A 23186-nucleotide genomic window follows, 5' to 3' on the forward strand; every position below is an offset into this window, starting at 1 on the left:
TATAAAAAAATATGTTAAAACTTTTCAAAAAAAAAAATCGTTGCCCGGGTGCTTGTAGGTGTGAGTGTTGAGAGGGGGGGGGGGGGTAGAGGATTTTGATAGGTAGGTAGGATCGAACCCGAAGCCTTGAAGCGAAGGTAGAAAATAAAGTGTGAAGAAAAAACTTGACATGTTATCCGCTCGGCCAGCAAGGAAGAGTAACTGAAACACGTTTGAATTTATTAAAAACGGAATTGAATTGACAGGTGCGCGATTTTAACGAGATCAAAGAGAAATACTGCAGTTAATTTTTACTAGTTTTTTTTTTACAAGGTTTTGTTCCCCAAGATGTATATATAAATAAATAGATGCGTGTGTATACTAGAATTTTGCTGGTGAAATTGATTTTCCGAACCGAGCAGTATGCACACGCATATATATATATATATATATATATATATATATATATATATATATATATTTATTCCAATTTTCGGATTTTATAATTATGCCCCTATTCCTTTCTCTTTTAAAGTTGATGAGTTTCTATTCTTCTAAGGACGGAATAATTTCAAAATTTACATGATGATTACAAGATATATATATTATTCCTTAATTGGAATTTTTTATTTTGAGATGAGCATTTTTATGTTAATTTTATTTTTTATATCGGACTATTAGTCTCATCTTTATTAGTTGTTGCTTGTTTGTGGCGCAGTTGATAGAGACGTTGAATCTCTACGGTTCCAGATGAACATTGTCTGAAGATAGCGGTTTCAATCCCACCCAAAGCGTGCCAGAGGTAATTGGTCAAAAATGTGGTGAGACGACGACAACTACGGATGGCAGTGATGGCTGAGAATGCAGTTAGGAGATTCGAAGTTCCTATCCGTCGCGGTTACCACCTGACGAAGGCCAGAGGAAGTTGGCCGAAACGTTGTGAACCAATAAAAACAAACAAGCAACAACTAATAAAGATGAGACTAATAGTCCGATATAAAAAATAAAATTAACATGATTACAAGATGTTTTGAGGGACCGGGACCCAGCTCCTCATTAAAAGAGGATTGCCCAAATTGAATAGCAATTGTCTGATATAAGCGGTTCTGAAACTGAAATCGAAATCTAGGATTAGTTAAAAATGAATATATTGCAATATTTCTTTGGTATTATTGTAGATTAATACTTTCTCTGCTATCCCTCTCACCACCTGTCCAAAATATGTGATTCTACCTTTATAATCAATTGCATGTGAACAACTTGAAAAACTTTAATAAAAGATAAACAAAAATTATTTTAGAATTTAATGTAAAATGATTTCCCATTTTGAATCATTCGAGCATTTTAGGGCAGTTACCCCCCCCCCTTTTTCCTATGATAGATAAAGCCTGGGTGGTTTTTGTCTGTTTTATAAAAGGCGATTATGCATGGTTTTAAGAGGGTCTTTGTGCAATTATGAGAAGGTGGGGAGGTTGCCACTCTGACTTTGGGTTTATTATATAAGGCTAAGGAAAATTATGTGTGAACATCCTGAAAACTTGATAGAAACAAAACAAAAACAATTTTAGAATTTAGAGCGGGGGTTGGTTTCACATAAATGTAAAATAATTCATCATTTCAAGACGATTCTAGTGTTTTAGGACAGTTGACCAATTTATTTTTTATGGGAGATTAATCATGTGCACTTTTGTTTAAACATTTTTTATGCTTTATTTTTTTTACGCTTACATGAGATCACAGAGGACGTTTGTTTAGTGGGGAGCTCTGCCACTTGTACTTAGCGTTACTGTTAAGGCTAAAGGTTTTAGGAGGAGGCTTGCCACTTGTACCTAGGATTAGACATAGAATTAAGCGAGTTTTTTTTTGTTTTTTTAAGAGGGTGTTTGATACCCATTGTGAAACTTTACAAGAATTATGACAAAAATAAATTTTATTTAAAAAAGTGACGTCCCTCTAACAGAAAACATGCTTGGAAAAATATCAAGTATTTAAATTCTATTTAAATATAAAAATAGAAACAAGTTTTTGCTAAAGCTGACAAATTGTTAAAAATTTTGAATTAATGTTATTTTTATTTTTATTTCATGTCTTTTTTTACCATTTTTATTTTTAACTGACCACCTCCTACAAATAGTTAAATATTGATTATTTTTTTATTTTTTTAATATTTTTTTTAATAATCTGGTAGATTAGTTTCCATTTGATAATAATTCACTGAATTCACTGAAAACATTTTTTAAGGGACGAAAATTAGAAGTGTGTGTTACCGTTCATACACGTGAACCAAAACAATGATAGTTCACATTTTCGCTTGTTAAAATATTTTAAAATTTACTACTACCCAATTTTAAAAATATTTGTATGGTTGATAACAAAATAGCTCTAACTAAACATGTAAGAAAATTTTTTTTATAACCAGATTTTCAATTAAAAAAAATCGATTTGGGATAAAAATAACAAAAACAAAACGCCTGTTTACGCCATGTTATCGGTGCTGCTGCTGCTGCTATTACTAATACTACAAAAATCTTGATTCAAATTCATAACGATTTTTTCGGATATTATGTTTTTAAATTGCTACGTACCACTAGAGAAAACACTGTTCAATCATCTTTTTTAACGAATAAACATAGTAAAAAGATTGTTTTATTTAATAGTGAGTGTCCGAAGAAAATTTTTTTTCAAAATTTTCAATACTCATCATTTTGAAATCTTTTTTTTTTAACACAACAAAAAAACGAGTGGTCAAATGAATTTCGGACACTCAAAATTATTAAAAATGACCTCTTTTTTGGCTAATTTCCAAATTTCATTAAAAAATTCTCCACAGAAAAACGGTACGAATGTTTAGAAATCGGGGGTGGGGGTTACAAAATCTTACCAAATATGCCGTTTTATGATGCTCACATTTTTATCACTTTATTTGCTTAAAACTCTAAAAATATATAAAACGGCATTTTGAAGACAAAATGCTTTGGTTTTTAAAATATGACTATTTTTGCAGAAACCCCTTGAAATCTGTGGTTATTCAAAGAGTTTTAACGGCCATGTGTATTGCTAATATATATATATATATATATATATATATATATATATATATATATATATATATATATATATGATAAACTGACTTATCTCCCTTGCTTTCACTTTGTTATTTCAAATCGAAAAATGGTGGATGGCCATAATGTTTTTTTTTGTAAAAAAATAATTCAAGCAGATTTTATATTCAATCATTTTTGGAATTTTTACAAAGTTCGATAATTACGCAATAGCATTTTTACTTAAAATGCATCTTTTTTTTTTTTAAAGTTTTTCTACTAATGATGTACAAGAATCAGAACGGTACTTGTTACTCAAGACATTAAAAAAATAAAAATATTGAAAAAAATTTATACTGGAGTAAAGTTTTCATACAAAAAAAAATCACTTAATTTGATCAAACATTTGTTTGTTTTTTTTTTTACAGAGGAAAATCAAATTTTAATGAGATCGATGGTATTGTCACCATTATTTGCCTATTTCTGGGGAGTAAGAGAATACGTTTAAACAGAAGAGTGATTAACAAAAGATAAAATGAAAAACGGATTAAAAAAAAGGACAAAGAAGAAAATGTAAAATAAATGAAAAAACTAAAATATTTATCGAAGTATTTTTTATGCTCATGTTTCAAAATAATCGCGTCAAATTTTGACAAACTTTAAGCGTCGATTGGAGTTATCTTCCCAGGTGCCCTACCTTCTCATCGGTGAAAAAGAAGATGGCCGTGACACCATCGATCTCATTAAAATTTGATTTTTCTTTGTAAAAAAAAAAAAAAAATACTTTATCAAATTAAGTAACTTTTTTCAAAAACTTCTTTTCGATATTTTCATTATTTTTTAATGTCTTGATTAAACTGTACAAGTACAAAAAAAAAAAAAAAAAAAAAAAGAGTATTTCTTCAGTCAAAATACCAGAAATAGTAGATTAAGAAAAAAAAAATCATCATTGATTTAATAAGTTTTCCATGCTAATATGGTTTGAACAGCTTTAAGAAATTGATTTTCAAACTAACTTATCTCTAGCCAAGTTTTCACTCAGCTCGAGTCTATTTCATCTCCCTCTCTTATGTTTTCCTCAGCCTTACTTTGCTGACCTTGCCATCATAACTGTTTTACATCTAACTCCCTATATTATACAGAATTAATCTTCCTAAACTTTCGGAACTAAGCCTGTCTTACATATCCATCATATGCTCAACCTTCACTGATCATGTTTCATTTACGAACAAGGTAGGCTCAGATCCTCAATTCAATTTCATTAAGCTATTTCGAAAACCTCATTTTCCAATAACAATTTCACTTACTGTTGAATGTCCAACAAATTCCTAACATTACAAAATCCCCAAACAAACTCAATTCTTTGACTTGATTTTTTATTGGTTCAAAACATTTGTAAAGTATCGATAAATTGTTTCTCATCTCACAGTATGATTTAAGCCTTTTCCGCATCGGTTTAATGCCCATTTTATATGCTAGCATGAGTTGGACAGCTTTAAGAAATTGACTTCCAAACTAACCTAACTCTGGCCAGGTCTTTATCCCTCTTTGCCTCAGATCCATTTTAATCATTCCTTCTCATGTTCCTGTGAACTGAACTTGTTACCTCAACTGTCCTACATCTACTAACCGAAGCACTCAGATCCATTCTTTCAATATGGCCAAACAATCAAAGACTCTTCTTCTATATACATCTCTTTATACTATTCAGCTTCTAATCTTTCCTCTGAGGTTATCAGATCTGATGTCATGGAGGGGGGGGGTCATTTTTCTCATAAAGTATAAGGATATTACAATTTATTATAATAATATCAAAAATGTATAATTATTACTATTGAAAACATTAAAATTAGAATTAAAAAAAAAATTTTTTTAAGAGTTTCTGGAAAGTTCTAAACATACAATATAAAATGTTCATTTTCGAGAGTTTCTGGAATGTTCTAAATTGCGGTGTTCTATTTGGGGCATTTATGGAACTTTCCATTCACCAAAACTATAAAAGACTGTTGATAGTGTCAACTCTTCAGTTAGTTAGAATCCTTACGCTGCTCCAGGTTGTCAGACGCTGACTAGATTAAGTCCGGCCAATATTTACTGGGATCCAAATCTGGTTGAAAAGAATCTTATAAAAAGAATCAATTACAAGCACCTCAAAGAAAAACTTTACATTAGGTAATTATAAAGATTTTCTGACATTCTCTTTGACCAAAGAACTATTGTTATTAATTTTCCAATAACTGTCTTTCTTCTAAATGTAAACTAGACAGAATTAACAACTTAGACCATTTATAAATATTTTTGTTTCTTTTATTTTTATGTAAAACTAGACTACCCATGACCTGTTGGGTGAGTATGTTGTATTAGCTATGGAATTAATGTAGGAGCGTGACACTTGTGATGTAAAGAAAATAGTTTTTTTGTTACTTAACAGAAACATTTCTTTGAAAGTATATTAAAATGAAAAAAAGAATATAGATAGATTTCTAGGAGTCGTTCTGTTTATTATAATTGATTATTTTTGAAAAAAATCTTTTACAGTTACTGAATTATAAGTGGTTGGTCATACTTATAGGTAAACGTGCACTGAACAGATACCATAATACTTAAAGTTAAATTCAAATTTTGATATATCTTAATTTAAACACACAAAAAAAAATTTTTTTAAATGGGACGCTGAAAACGTACACAGTAAAACAATATGTTTTATTGTCGCGTTGATTATTTGTTTATGTATGCATGCGCAACCGGAAGTCATAAACCGGATGTTGGGTTACAACACTTGTTACAAGGTCATTTGAGTTTTTTTAATTATATAGATAAATACTTAAAACCTGGAGTTTTAGGTTTTTTCAAACACATAACACTAAGCCTGTCTTTAAGATTCACATTATATAGACACCATACCATTTAAGATTCACATTATATAACCATCATACCATTTAAGATTCACATTATATAGCCATCATACCATTTAAGATTCACATTATATAACCACCATACCATTTAAGATTCCCATTATATAGCCATCATACCATTTAAGATTCACATTATATAGCCGTCATACCATTTAAGATTCACATTATATAGCCACCATACCATTTAAGATTCACATTATATAGCCACCATACCATTTAAGATTCACATTATATAGCCACCATACCATTTAAGATTCACATTATATAGCCACCATACCATTTAAGGTTCTCATTATATAGCCACCATACCATTTAAGGTTCCCATTATATAACCACCATACCATTTAAGATTCACATTATATAGCCATCATACCATTTAAGATTCACATTATATAGCCACCATACCATTTAAGATTCACATTATATAGCCATCATACCATTTAAGATTCACATTATATAACCACCATACCATTTAAGATTCATATTATATAGCCACCATACCATTTAAGATTCCCATTATATAACCACCATACCATTTAAGATTCACATTATATAGCCACCATACCATTTAAGATTCACATTATATAGCCACCATACCATTTAAGATTCACATTATATAGCCACCATACCATTTAAGATTCACATTATATAGCCACCATACCATTTAAGATTCACATTATATAGCCACCATACCATTTAAGGTTCCCATTATATAACCACCATACCATTTAAGATTCACATTATATAACCACCATACCATTTAAGATTCACATTATATAACCACCATACATTACAATTTTTTGCTATCACTCTTTATTAACAAACGAGACACAAACGAGAGAAGACGTGTTTTTGTGCGTGTTGCCGTAACGAGAATAGTACACTTAGAATGTTTGATATAGTGAAAAGCATCTCCTCTATTGCTAACACACATACACACAGTTTATATATATATATATACATCATACCATTCTCGTAAGATTTCTCCCCATGCAGCACGTATCCTAAACTCTCACTCACCAGATTTTACAAAAAAAAGAGATCAACCGCTGCTACATGTCAATAAAACCTCAGCTGCTATGAAACAAAGCAATATCACACTCTAACAAATTTGAAACTTAAATGTTATTCACACTCCTTGGCATGATCGTACTAACCTTTGGATACGGACAATAAGCTCCCATTCCTCCAGTGTTTGGGCCCTTGTCCCCTTCTTTCAGACGCTTGTGATCCTGCGAAGGTGGCATCATAGCAACAGTGTTCCCGTCAGAAAAAGCCAAACACTGAAATCAAATAAAAACACTTTCTGTAATTTTCTATTATATAAATGGCAATTGTTTCCCCTCACTATTTTTTTATTTTTGGTTATAAGCTGGATATATATAGAGTAACCAAACAAGCTACCAACATTCTCCCACTTTTTTATTGACTCCAGCTGGGTGCTTTTTTCAGAACCCTTGCTGTTCCCTTCATTTTTTTTTTTTTTTTTACACGGTGGTCACCACTTATCAAGGCCCGGAAGCCACTCAGGGATAAGGGCAGCATAGGCTGTTTTTAGCAGCTCCTGCCCAGATATGGCAGCAGTATTCCATCCTTGGATGTACTTGGCTTTTATATAGAGAATTGCATCAGTAGTGAGATATCTTCTGGAGCAGTAGAAGGATCCCACCATCTTTCCAGCGACCTTGGCAACAGACTTGATGTACGTGTTCCATTTCAGATCAGGATTGCAATTATCTGGATCTCTCTTGCACTTGGTTCACCAGGAATACTAGTTAGACAGGTATTAAAGTTCTTCTTCGTAAGCCCTGTGGTACCTCTAATCACTGGAATGACGGACATCTCCCTAAGATTCCAGTTTCTCTTCATATCATACATGAGACCTTGATATTTGGTCTGCTTCTCTCTTTCAGTTCTGTTCAGACCTTCATTATTAGGGACACTCACTTCAACCAAGGTTGTCACTCTCTCTGTTATATTCCATATTATTATGTCAGGTTTGACAGCAGCATTTTCAAGGTCGGTGGCTGTAGGGATTACGTGGTCATAATGATGTATAACTCTTTTCCAACAGTTCAGATTGATATTCACAGAAATTGCTGCTACATTGAACGTTTAGTTATTTACAGATGGTCCAGTGGAGGTACTTACACACGCCATCATGTCTCGTGTTGCAGAACCTGCATCTGTTGTCATTATTTAGACCAGATATCTTCTTGAAGGCAATAGTCATCAATCCTTGGTCTTGAGCAGCCATTTTGTATGTGTGTTTATTCAGTTAAAAGCGAAAAACTACAAAACAAATACACCAGTTGTTTGTATGTATTTTTTTCATTTTATCTCAACGTCCTCAGAAATCAAGGAGCCTGGGGGTTAACGTTGATTTTTATATAAATATTTGTACATTTTATTAAACTTCTCTTTTACCTCTCAGACACTGAGTTAATAAAGTTTTTTGTTTTGTTTTTTTCACACGGTGGTCACCACTTATCAAGGCCCGGAAGCCACTCAGGGATAAGGGTTATTGCTAGTGTGGAGATTTGATGAAGTGTTTACTTAAGGGGGCGGTTCATTAGGAATCTGTCTACGTTGGACTTGAAAACATCCAAGTTGTAGTCAGGTGAGAAGCAGGCAGACGGAACAGAGTTCCACAGGCGTGCAGTTCTAAGAAAGAAGCTTTGTTCATGGAATCCATGTTTTGATTTAGGCACAGATAAAGAGTGGGGGAAATTTTTCACAGTGGATTCAGCTAGACGGGTGTTTTTCGTGAAAGATTGGCAAGGGGGGACCAGAGATTGGAGTTCAGACGAGCACCTGCCATGGAAATAACAATAAAACAAAGGGGATCCCCCACTAAGCCACGAAGTCTATTTTGTACTCTGTCAAGGCAGCTCCTGCCCAGATATGGCAGCAGTATTCCATCCTTGCACGTACTTGGCTTTTATATAAATAGAGAATTGCATCAGTAGTGAGATATCTTCTGGAGCGGTAGAAGGATCCCACCATCTTTCCAGTGACCTTGGCAACAGACTTGATGTACGTGTTCCATTTCAGATCAGGAGTAAAGGACAAACCCAGAAGCTTGTCAAAACACAGGGCTTCTCCTAGACGAGAGCCATCCATTTCAATTGATGCCAGATGGAGATCAGAACGTTGATGATGTAAGGATAGGAGTTTAGTCTTAGATGCATTAAAGGTAACCAGCCATGTCTTCCCTCACTGAACCACGCGCTCAAGATCAGAGGAGAGAGAATCAGAGAACTTTGTCATTTACAGCCTTTGATGTGTTGCCGTAGATGGTCGTGTCATCAGCATACATGTCAACGAATGATTTAAGAATGTGTTTAGGGAGAGTTCGGCCCAGAATTGACCCCCTGAGGGACTCCAGCGTTGAGAACACAATTTTCCTTTCCCTAATTGACCATTTAAATATGTTATAATATACCTTTCTCATAGTCTCTCGGTCTTACCAAATTCCAGAATAAGAATCCATCTAGGCTAGTGGAGTATCTAACTGTGTTGTAACTTGAGGTAACATCACTTGGAGAAGGTGCTACATTCTTTGTAAACACCAATGTTGGTTAGCCATACCAATGAGGACAGATTTGCCATTTACTTGTACAAATATCCTCGAACCAGATAATCACTAAAAGGTTGACAAACTTTAAATGGGTAAAATATAATTACATAATTAAAATGTGATCACGTTATTAAAATTTAATTTAAATTAACCACGTTGTTTAACAAATTAAAAAAAATAATGCAAGATAAAGTTTTGAAATGATTAAACATATTTTATCTTATAATTTAAAATTAAAAACATTGACCAATAAAAATGAAATTTTGGGTACTTATGTATTTTTGGTACCATGCTGAAATAATGTTATTTTCAAAACCATTCTTAATGAGGAGATGAAAACAAAAAAACTATAAAAATAGCGCAGTACCATCTGTCATTGTATGCATTCGAGAACAATATCTACTGTAAAATTAAACAAAAATTTGGTGCTTACGCATTTTTAGTACCACGCTATTTTTAAATTAAATTTTAATAACATGATCACATTTTCAATAATTATGTAATTATATTTTACCGATTTTAAAGTTTGTGAAACATGTAAAAAAAACTTCTGCTCGATATCGGTGTCGACCATTAAGAGTCCCTTTTAGTGATTACATTGTTTGAGGATATTTGTACAACTAAACGGCAAATCTGCCCCAATGAGATCTTAACTAGGCTTTGAATTTGGTCAGTGATTTTGAATATTTGGTCAGGGTTCACTTCTAGGGAAAAGTATCCTCATGCCAGGTTGTTCTGACAAACCCTTGTACAGAGAGACCTTAAACAGTCGAGTATAGTGTCTAGTAGGTATTCAAGTTCTCTTCTATGTGAATGCACGTGTGTATGTCCAGAGAGAGGAGTGGAATGGATGGAGAAGAAAAAGAGAGAATCGGAGTAGAAGAAAAAAGAAAGAGATGGAAGTTTTAATAGATATATGTTACACTTTTGATCCAGGCGACGCTGGATGGCTCTCATAGTCCTCCTATATAAAGCAAAGATGTTTCTGTGCGTGTTTATCTATGTATTGGATATCAAAGTTTGATCCATAAGCAAAACGATTGGGATATTTGATACGAGCAGATTACTGTGTTTTGACATTGTTTTAGATGCTTGGAAGTTGATTTGATTTGCTTATTGTGTATATAAGGAAGAAAAAACCCTGTCATTTTTAAGATAAAAAACATATATGAAACCAGAAATGTAACGACATTCTGTCTATTTCTGAATTTTTGAGATGAGGATTAATAATCTTTATTATTTCGATTATTTGGACTACCGTTCTCATCTGGAGTTTTATTCGCACAATCTAACCTCTGACCTTTATGTTTTTTTTCCCCTGTTCTTTCCCTCATTGGCGGTACGGTTTTGAGCCTGCCTACAACCACTTTTTTTTTTTTCTTTGCTCAACACACACCTCCAAACACCCGGGCAATGCTGGACACCCAGGCTAGTTCCTCATAAAATCCAGTGCTGGTTAGTCGTACCAAGAAGATTTTATTTGGGGAGCAAATACAAAATGTGATTTTAAATATTTAGTCAGGGTTCACTTCTAGGGAAAAGTATCCTAATGCCAGGTTGTTCTGACAAACCATTTCACAGAGAGACCTTAAACAGTCGAGTATAGTGTCTAGTAGGTATTCAAGTTCTCTTCTATGTGAATGCACGTGTGTATGTCCAGAGAGAGGAGTGGAATGGATGGAGAAGAAAAAGAGAGAATCGGAGTAGAAGAAAAAGAGAGAATCGGAGTAGAAGAAAAAAGAAAGAGATGGAAGTTTTAATAGATATATCTTACCATTTCACAGAGAGATCTTAGACACTCAAGTATTTTTTTTTTATTTTTTAATTTTCTTCCTTTAAAAATTTTAACGCTGGGTATGGGGCAGCCAAACCAGCTGCCAACATTGCCCTGCTTTTTATTAAAATCAACCGAGAGCTCTTTTTAGTATCCTCACTGTTCTTTTAAGTGAAATTGTCTGGATATCTTTTGCACTTGGTTGACCAGGAATATTAGTTTGGGAGGACTTGATGTTCTTCTTCATAAGTCCTGTGGCACCTATAATAACTGGTATGATTGATATCTCTCTAAGATTCCAGTTTCTTTTCATATCATACATGAGACCTTGATATTTGGTCTGTTTCTCTCTTTCAGCTCTGTTCAAACGATCATCATTAGGGATATGTATACATGTTTGTATGTCCAACTAAAAGCGAAAAACTACAAAACAGACACATACAAATTGGATCAATATTTGAAATTGAGACAAAATTATTCTTTCTCTGGCATTCAACTGAACCAGGTTTTGTCAGGGGTAGATTGGTTTTTCAGATTTTTGAAAAGAAAATAATGATTCATTACTCAAGTAATCTTTTTTTTTCTTTCTTTTTTTTTTTTTTTTTACAGGAGAGTCACTACACTTATAAAGTTAATGTGTCTATGGTGATGGAAATTTGGCAAAAATTGACTAAGGGGATGGCTCAAAAAGAATTTGTTTACATTGGACTTAAAGGCAACCATGTTGTAGTTAGCCGGAAAGCAGGCTAGCGGAATGGATTCCCATAGCCGGGCAGTTCTAAGAAAGAAGCTTTGTTCATAGAACTTGTGTTTAGATTTAGGCACATATAGAGAGTGGGATTATTGCTCATAGTTTAGCGATAAAATTTTTTTTTTTTTTTTTTTTAAATTTAAAAATAAACCTACTTGAACTATGTGATTTTTGATGTATGATATTTTCTTTTCATCACCTGTATAGGTACATTAATCAGATTTTCTTTTTGGTTTATATTTTTCATGAAGTAGGTGGATGGGGGTGGGGGTCTCTTGGACCCACACCAAACATTCTTACCGAAACTTCTTCGCCTTCAAGGAGTTCTTCAATCACAAGAGTTTCACCAGCGTTACCATATTTCTTGAACTGAAATAAATAAAAAAAAAATCATTCAAAACCAAGTGATTGATGTGACGCTTCCAATATTTTCCCTGATTTCGATACTTTTTATTATTTTTTTTTTAAAAGGAGGGAGGCAGATTATCATTAAATACTTGTGTAGTTTTCGAAAATGTAAAAAATACACTTGTGGGAGGGGTTGATATAGATTTTTACTGATAGTTTACAAATCAATAAATATTTATCATTTGATCATTAGTATCAACAATGGAAAATTAAATTTAAAAAAAAAAAAAGAAAAAAAAAAAAAAAATTAGAATTAGGAACAAAATTTTCCGATTCTGAAAACCCAAAAGTTCTAATTTCTGATTAATCGTCTGAACACTAATATATATGACAATGATGTGAACCTTCTGTCTCGTGAGACAATAGGATTCTGCGTCCAGTTTGGTGCACTGCAGCAGCTGCTGTGGCTATACAGTCTAAGCTGGAGTTGCTTCTTCAGTTGCAGGCCTAAGTGGTGATAAGGAGACCTAAGTTTGCTCAGCTACCAGGGTCCTCCTCTCGGCATTGCAGACAAAGTCCGACGGAAAGGCAAGCCAATATTGTATTAAAGAGCCAGCACACCTGCAGGAGTTGCCAGAAAGGTGTTGCAGGGCTTCATCATCCACCTATCACGACTCTAAACCAGATTTTTGTCAGGGTTTTTTCCTTTAGTCTTTGCCTTTTTCAAGGCATCCGCAAGGCAGTGGGGCTATTTGTTTATAACTGGTGAATAGTTGAAAATATTTCCAATTTTGATGGAATTAATGGAGATCCTCATTGTACTTATGGTTGCATGAAAATAAAAGCAAAATCCTTAAGGAATTCTTCGTAAAAAAACTTGGGTAAAAGAAAGGGGAATTCCGTAATGGTGAAAACGTGCAAATAATGGAGATTCCTTTCATTGTTGTATCAGAATAAAAGCCAAATCCTTAAGTGATTCTTCTTAAATTGGAAATATTTTCAAATTTTCACCATGAGAGAAGAACCGATATTTGTACGTCAATACCGGATATTTCCACTGTAGACTCATCATCTCTTTGAGAACTTTCTAGTTTTTCTGAGGAGGCCATGGAGGAAATATCCAGAACTGACATACAAATGTTGGTTGTTCTCTTATGAACGAAACAGATCTGTAAATATGCTAAAGTGAAAAAAAAAATGATTGGTAAGATTAATAAATTCTTTTATTTTGAGATCTAGTAAAATTGTGTGTGTGCGTGTATATACATATATGTATATATATATAAATATATATATATATATATATATATATATATATATATATATATATATATATATATATATAATATAAAGCTGAACGTCTGTGTGTGTGTGTGTGTGTCTGGTGACAAATAGGCTCCTATATGGTTGACTATTATAGAAAACTGATCACATATAATGATAGAAGATGTATTGAGACACAGGAATGGGTATGTTTGATCTGGCAGAATGATGATTTGTTAAAATCGTGGGGTCTGCATACGTGCCTGGTCCAAAAAGTATGGAAATAATAAAAAAAAAAACGTTTACAAGTGTTTTTGATATAGATGTACATAATAATACTTTGATAAGTATGTTTTAACTTAAATAGGGATGGTATAATAAAATTGTGGGGTCTGCGTTCGCGCCTGGCCTCCATAGAATGGAAATAGACACAAACTTTAATAAAGACTTTTCATATCTATCTGCATAAGTATACTTTGATAATTATGTTTCAGTTTGAAGAAATATGGTATAATAAAATTATGGGGTGTTTGTTTGCACGTGACCTCCATGGAATAGAAATATGTAACAAAGTTTAACAAGGTTTTTATAATATAGATCCATAGAATATTGTGATAAGTGTTTCAGTGTGAACAGGTATGGTATAATAAATTATGGGGTTTATCTATTTTATTTTTACTTTCATCATATCTTGCTTTGGTTTTAATAGACCCAAATTCGAAGCTATCTCTTTACAATCCTTCCTTTTCATAACCTATCATACTTTCATAAATCAGAGTCCATTTTCTGTAGGCTCTTTTTGAACCCAGTCAACGACGGGTACTTTTGCTAGCACATATATATATATATATATATATATATATATATATATTAGTTTGTTTATTATACAAACATTATTGTGCATACATGTTTCATTGGAATCCTAACTCCTTTATTTTGGTCTGATGAAGTGGTCTCTCTGAATTAGTATTCCACTGAAACATATGCACATGAAACATATGTAACCAATAATGTTTGTATAATAAACAGACTATATACCAGCTCTATCCTCCATTGAGCACTCTTTAATAATCACATAGTTTTCATTGGATTAAAGTGTTGGGATGATTAATCTGAATCGGAATCGGAGAAATTTGTACAGATTTTCTAATGCCAAAAACGATTCTTTCAATTTTTTTTTTTTATCTTCATAGAAGACATACTTTTCCACTACTAACGCTAAAAAATTAAAACTTATAGCGCCCTCCTATCCACAAATGTTATGACCCTAACCCTAACCACAAATGTTATGACCCTAACCCTATCCAAAAATGTTATGACCCTAACCCTATCCAAAAATGTTATGACCCTAACCCTAACCAAAAATGTTATGACCCTAACCCTAACCACAAATGTTATGACCCTAACCCTAACCACAAATGTTATGACCCTAACCCTAACCACAAATGTTATGACCCTAACCCTAACCACAAATGTTATGACCCTAACCCTAACCACAAATGTTATGACCCTAACCCTAACCACAAATGTTATGACCCTAACCCTATCCACAAATGTTATGACCCTAACCCTATGCACAAATGTTATGACCCTAACCCTATCCACAAATGTTATGACCCTAACCACAAATGTTATTACCCTAACCCTAACCACAAATGTTATGAGCCTAACCCTAACCACAAATGTTATTACCCTAACCCTAACCACAAATGTTATGAGCCTAACCACAAATGTTATGACCCTAACCCTAACCACAAATTTTATGACCCTAACCCTAACAACAAATGTTATGACCCTAACCCTAACCACAAATTTTATGACCCTAACCCTAACCACAAATGTTATTACCCTAACCCTAACCACAAATGTAATGACCCTAACCCTAACCACAAATGTTATGACCCTAACCCTATCCACAAATGTTATGACCCTAACCCTAACCACAAATTTTATGACCCTAACCCTATCCACAAATGTTATTACCCTAACCCTAACCACAAATGTTATGACCCTAACCCTAACCACAAATGTTATTACCCTAACCCTAACCACAAATGTTATGACACTAACCCTAACCACAAATGTTATTACCCTAACCCTATCCACAAATGTTATGACCCTAACCCTAACCACAAATGTTATGACCCTAACCCTAACCACAAATGTTATGACCCTAACCCTAACAACAAATGTTATGACCCTAACCCTAACTACAAATGTTATTACCCTAACCCTAACTACAAATGTTATGACCCTAACCCTAACCACAAATGTTATTACCCTAACCCTAACCACAAATGTTATGACCCTAACCCTAACCACAAATGTTATGACCCTAACCCTAACCACAAATGTTATGACCCTAACCCTAACCACAAATGTTATGACCCTAACCCTATCCACAAATGTTATGACCCTAACAACAAATGTTATGACCCTAAACCTATCCACAAATGTTATGACCCTAACCCTAACCACAAATGTTATGACCCTAACCCTAACCACAAATGTTATGACCCTAACCCTATCCACAAATGTTATGACCCTAACCCTATCCACAAATGTTAGGACCCTAACCCTATCCACAAATGTTATGACCCTAACCCTATCCACAAATGTTATGACCCTAACCCTATCCACAAATGTTATTACCCTAACCCTAACCACAAATGTTATTACCCTAACCCTAACAACAAATGTTATTACCCTAACCCTAACCACAAATGTTATGAGCCTAACCCTAACCACAAATGTTATTACCCTAACCCTAAATGTTATGACCCTAACCACAAATGTTATGACCCTAACCCTATCCACAAATGTTATGACCCTAACCACAAATGTTATGACCCTAACCACAAATGTTATGACCCTAACCCTAACCACAAATGTTATGAGCCTAACCCTAACCACAAATGTTATGAGCCTAACCCTAACCACAAATGTTATGAGCCTAACCCTAACCACAAATGTTATTACCCTAACCCTAACCACAAATGTTATGAGCCTAACCACAAATGTTATGACCCTAACCCTAACAACAAATGTTATGACCCTAACCCTAACCACAAATCTTATGACCCTAACCCTAACCACAAATGTTATTACCCTAACCCTAACCACAAATGTAATGACCCTAACCCTAACCACAAATGTTATGACCCTAACCCTATCCACAAATGTTATGACCCTAACCCTAACCACAAATTTTATGACCCTAACCCTATACACAAATGTTATTACCCTAACCCTAACCACAAATGTTATGACCCTAACCCTAACCACAAATGTTATGACCCTAACCCTAACCACAAATGTTATGACCCTAACCCTAACCACAAATGTTATTACCCTAACCCTAACCACAAATGTTATGACACTAACCCTATCCACAAATGTTATGACCCTAACCCTAACCACAAATGTTATGACCCTAACCCTAACCACAAATGTTATGACCCTAACCCTAACAACAAATGTTATGACCCTAACCCTAACTACAAATGTTATTATCCTAACCCTAACTACAAATGTTATTACCCTAACCCTATCCACAAATGTTATTACCCTAACCCTATCCACAAATGTTATGACCCTAACCCTATCCACAAATGTTATGACCCTAACCCTATCCACAAATGTTATGACCCTAACCCTAACCACAAATGTTATTACCCTAACCCTAACCACATATGTTATGACCCTAACCCTAACCACAAATGTTATGACCCTAACCCTAACCACAAATGTTATGACCCTAACCCTATCCACAAATGTTATGACCCTAACAACAAATGTTATGACCCTAAACCTATCCACAAATGTTATGACCCTAACCCTAACCACAAATGTTATGACCCTAACCCTAACCACAAATGTTATGACCCTAACCCTATCCACAAATGTTATGACCCTAACCCTATCCACAAATGTTAGGACCCTAACCCTATCCACAAATGTTATGACCCTAACCCTATCCACAAATGTTATGACCCTAACCCTATCCACAAATGTTATGACCCTAACCCTAACCACAAATGTTATTACCCTAACCCTAACCACAAATGTTATTACCCTAACCCTAACCACAAATGTTATGAGCCTAACCCTAACCACAAATGTTATTACCCTAACCCTAACCACAAATGTTATGACCCTAACCACAAATGTTATGACCCTAACCCTATCCACAAATGTTATGACCCTAACCCTAACCACAAATTTTATGACCCTAACGCTAACCACAAATTTTATGACCCTAACCCTAACCACAAATGTTATTACCCTAACCCTAACCACAAATGTTATGACCCTAACCCTAACCACAAATGTTATGACCCTAACCCTAACCACAAATGTAATGACCCTAACCCTAACCACAAATGTTATGACCCTAACCCTATCCACAAATGTTATGACCCTAACCCTATCCACAAATGTTATGACCCTAACCCTATCCACAAATGTTATGACCCTAACCCTAACCACAAATTTTATGACCCTAACCCTATCCACAAATGTTATTACCCTAACCCTAACCACAAATGTTATGACCCTAACCCTATCCACAAATGTTATTACCCTAACCCTAACCACAAATGTTATTACCCTAACCCTATCCACAAATGTTATTACCCTAACCCTAACCACAAATGTTATTACCCTAACCCTAACCACAAATGTTATTACCCTAACCCTAACCACAAATGTTATGAGCCTAACCCTAACCACAAATGTTATTACCCTAACCCTAACCACAAATGTTATGACCCTAACCCTATCCACAAATTTTATGACCCTAACCCTAAATTTTATGACCCTAACCCTAACCACAAATGTTATGACCCTAACCACAAATGTTATTACCCTAACCCTAACCACAAATGTTATTACCCTAACCCTAACCACAAATGTTATTACCCTAACCCTAACCACAAATGTTATGACCCTAACCACAAATGTTATGACCCTAACCCTAACCACAAATTTTATGACCCTAACCCTAACCACAAATGTTATGACCCTAACCCTAACCACAAATGTAATGACCCTAACCCTAACCACAAATGTTATGACCCTAACCCTATCCACAAATGTTATTACCCTAACCCTATCCACAAATGTTATTACCCTAACCCTAACCACAAATGTTATTACCCTAACCCTAACCACAAATGTTATTACCCTAACCCTAACCACAAATGTTATGAGCCTAACCCTAACCACAAATGTTATTACCCTAACCCTAACCACAAATGTTATGACCCTAACCCTATCCACAAATTTTATGACCCTAACCCTAAATTTTATGACCCTAACCCTAACCACAAATGTTATTACCCTAACCCTAACCACAAATGTTATGACCCTAACCCTAACCACAAATGTTATGACCCTAACCCTAACCACAAATGTTATGACCCTAACCCTAACCACAAATGTTATGACCCTAACCCTATCCACAAATGTTATTACCCTAACCCTAACCACAAATGTTATGACCCTAACCCTATCCACAAATGTTATGACCCTTACCCTATCCACAAATGTTATGACCCTATCCACAAATGTTATGACCCTAACCCTATCCACAAATGTTATGACCCTAACCCTAACCACAAATGTTATGACCCTAACCCTATCCACAAATGTTATGACCCTAACCCTATCCACAAATGTTATGACCCTAACCCTAACAACAAATGTTATGACCCTAACCCTAACTACAAATGTTATTACCCTAACCCTAACTACAAATGTTATGACCCTAACCCTAACCACAAATGTTATTACCCTAACCCTAACCACAAATGTTATGACCCTAACCCTAACCACAAATGTTATGACCCTAACCCTAACCACAAATGTTATGACCCTAACCCTAACCACAAATGTTATGACCCTAACCCTATCCACAAATGTTATGACCCTAACAACAAATGTTATGACCCTAAACCTATCCACAAATGTTATGACCCTAACCCTAACCACAAATGTTATGACCCTAACCCTAACCACAAATGTTATGACCCTAACCCTATCCACAAATGTTATGACCCTAACCCTATCCACAAATGTTAGGACCCTAACCCTATCCACAAATGTTATGACCCTAACCCTATCCACAAATGTTATGACCCTAACCCTATCCACAAATGTTATTACCCTAACCACAAATGTTATTACCCTAACCCTAACCACAAATGTTATTACCCTAACCCTAACCACAAATGTTATGAGCCTAACCCTAACCACAAATGTTATTACCCTAACCCTAACCACAAATGTTATGACCCTAACCACAAATGTTATGACCCTAACCCTATCCACAAATGTTATGACCCTAACCACAAATGTTATGACCCTAACCACAAATGTTATTACCCTAACCCTAACCACAAATGTTATGAGCCTAACCCTAACCACAAATGTTATGAGCCTAACCCTAACCACAAATGTTATGAGCCTAACCCTAACCACAAATGTTATTACCCTAACCCTAACCACAAATGTTATGAGCCTAACCACAAATGTTATGACCCTAACCCTAACAACAAATGTTATGACCCTAACCCTAACAACAAATGTTATGACCCTAACCCTAACCACAAATCTTATGACCCTAACCCTAACCACAAATGTTATGACCCTAACCCTAACCACAAATGTAATGACCCTAACCCTAACCACAAATGTTATGACCCTAACCCTATCCACAAATGTTATGACCCTAACCCTAACCACAAATTTTATGACCCTAACCCTATACACAAATGTTATTACCCTAACCCTAACCACAAATGTTATGACCCTAACCCTAACCACAAATGTGATGACCCTAACCCTAACCACAAATGTTATTACCCTAACCCTAACCACAAATGTTATTACCCTAACCCTAACCACAAATGTTATGACACTAACCCTATCCACAAATGTTATGACCCTAACCCTAACCACAAATGTTATGACCCTAACCCTAACCACAAATGTTATGACCCTAACCCTAACAACAAATGTTATGACCCTAACCCTAACTACAAATGTTATTACCCTAACCCTAACTACAAATGTTATTACCCTAACCCTATCCACAAATGTTATTACCCTAACCCTATCCACAAATGTTATGACCCTAACCCTATCCACAAATGTTATGACCCTAACCCTATCCACAAATGTTATGACCCTAACCCTAACCACAAATGTTATTACCCTAACCCTAACCACATATGTTATGACCCTAACCCTAACCACAAATGTTATGACCCTAACCCTAACCACAAATGTTATGACCCTAACCCTATCCACAAATGTTATGACCCTAACAACAAATGTTATGACCCTAAACCTATCCACAAATGTTATGACCCTAACCCTAACCACAAATGTTATGACCCTAACCCTAACCACAAATGTTATGACCCTAACCCTATCCACAAATGTTATGACCCTAACCCTATCCACAAATGTTAGGACCCTAACCCTATCCACAAATGTTATGACCCTAACCCTATCCACAAATGTTACGACCCTAACCCTATCCACAAATGTTATTACCCTAACCCTAACCACAAATGTTATTACCCTAACCCTAACCACAAATGTTATTACCCTAACCCTAACCACAAATGTTATGAGCCTAACCCTAACCACAAATGTTATTACCCTAACCCTAACCACAAATGTTATGACCCTAACCACAAATGTTATGACCCTAACCCTATCCACAAATGTTATGACCCTAACCCTAACCACAAATTTTATGACCCTAACGCTAACCACAAATTTTATGACCCTAACCCTAACCACAAATGTTATTACCCTAACCCTAACCACAAATGTTATGACCCTAACCCTAACCACAAATGTTATGACCCTAACCCTAACCACAAATGTAATGACCCTAACCCTAACCACAAATGTTATGACCCTAACCCTATCCACAAATGTTATGACCCTAACCCTATCCACAAATGTTATGACCCTAACCCTATCCACAAATGTTATGACCCTAACCCTAACCACAAATTTTATGACCCTAACCCTATCCACAAATGTTATTACCCTAACCCTAACCACAAATGTTATGACCCTAACCCTATCCACAAATGTTATTACCCTAACCCTATCCACAAATGTTATGACCCTAACCCTAACCACAAATGTTATTACCCTAACCCTATCCACAAATGTTATTACCCTAACCCTAACCACAAATGTTATTACCCTAACCCTAACCACAAATGTTATTACCCTAACCCTAACCACAAATGTTATGAGCCTAACCCTAACCACAAATGTTATTACCCTAACCCTAACCACAAATGTTATGACCCTAACCCTATCCACAAATTTTATGACCCTAACCCTAAATTTTATGACCCTAACCCTAACCACAAATGTTATGACCCTAACCACAAATGTTATTACCCTAACCCTAACCACAAATGTTATTACCCTAACCCTAACCACAAATGTTATGAGCCTAACCCTAACCACAAATGTTATTACCCTAACCCTAACCACAAATGTTATGACCCTAACCACAAATGTTATGACCCTAACCCTAACCACAAATTTTATGACCCTAACGCTAACCACAAATTTTATGACCCTAACCCTAACCACAAATGTTATTACCCTAACCCTAACCACAAATGTTATGACCCTAACCCTAACCACAAATGTAATGACCCTAACCCTAACCACAAATGTTATGACCCTAACCCTATCCACAAATGTTATGACCCTAACCCTATCCACAAATGTTATGACCCTAACCCTAACCACAAATTTTATGACCCTAACCCTATCCACAAATGTTATTACCCTAACCCTAACCACAAATGTTATGACCCTAACCCTATCCACAAATGTTATTACCCTAACCCTATCCACAAATGTTATGACCCTAACCCTAACCACAAATGTTATGACCCTAACCCTATCCACAAATGTTATTACCCTAACCCTAACCACAAATGTTATTACCCTAACCCTAACCACAAATGTTATTACCCTAACCCTAACCACAAATGTTATGAGCCTAACCCTAACGACAAATGTTATTACCCTAACCCTAACCACAAATGTTATGACCCTAACCCTATCCACAAATTTTATGACCCTAACCCTAAATTTTATGACCCTAACCCTAACCACAAATGTTATGACCCTAACCACAAATGTTATTACCCTAACCCTAACCACAAATGTTATGACCCTAACCCTAACCACAAATGTTATGACCCTAACCCTAACCACAAATGTTATGACCCTAACCCTAACCACAAATGTTATGACCCTAACCCTAACCACAAATGTTATGACCCTAACCCTAACCACAAATGTTATGACCCTAACCCTATCCACAAATGTTATTACCCTAACCCTAACCACAAATGTTATGACCCTAACCCTATCCACAAATGTTATGACCCTTACCCTATCCACAAATGTTATGACCCTATCCACAAATGTTATGACCCTAACCCTATCCACAAATGTTATGACCCTAACCCTAACCACAAAT

The 23186-nt window shown here is 35.1% G+C and overlaps 1 protein-coding gene across 2 annotated transcripts in view; it reads right to left on the reverse strand.

Moving 5' to 3' along the window:
- The window catches only part of LOC145246887 (trifunctional purine biosynthetic protein adenosine-3-like), a 132745-nt gene that overhangs the window by 75223 nt on the left and 34336 nt on the right, over positions 1–23186 (reverse strand). For both annotated transcript variants that reach the window (XM_080108759.1, XM_080108758.1), the window contains exons 6-7: positions 12341–12409; positions 7093–7218 (exon numbers count right to left, since the gene is read on the reverse strand). In XM_080108759.1, coding sequence (XP_079964885.1) covers positions 7093–7218; positions 12341–12409 — 195 coding nt within the window. The remainder of the gene's footprint in view (positions 1–7092; positions 7219–12340; positions 12410–23186) is intronic.

Source organism: Euprymna scolopes, chromosome 24, assembly GCF_053919585.1.
Source record: "Euprymna scolopes isolate OS-2025 chromosome 24, ASM5391958v1, whole genome shotgun sequence".
Classification (NCBI taxonomy): domain Eukaryota; kingdom Metazoa; phylum Mollusca; class Cephalopoda; order Sepiida; family Sepiolidae; genus Euprymna; species Euprymna scolopes.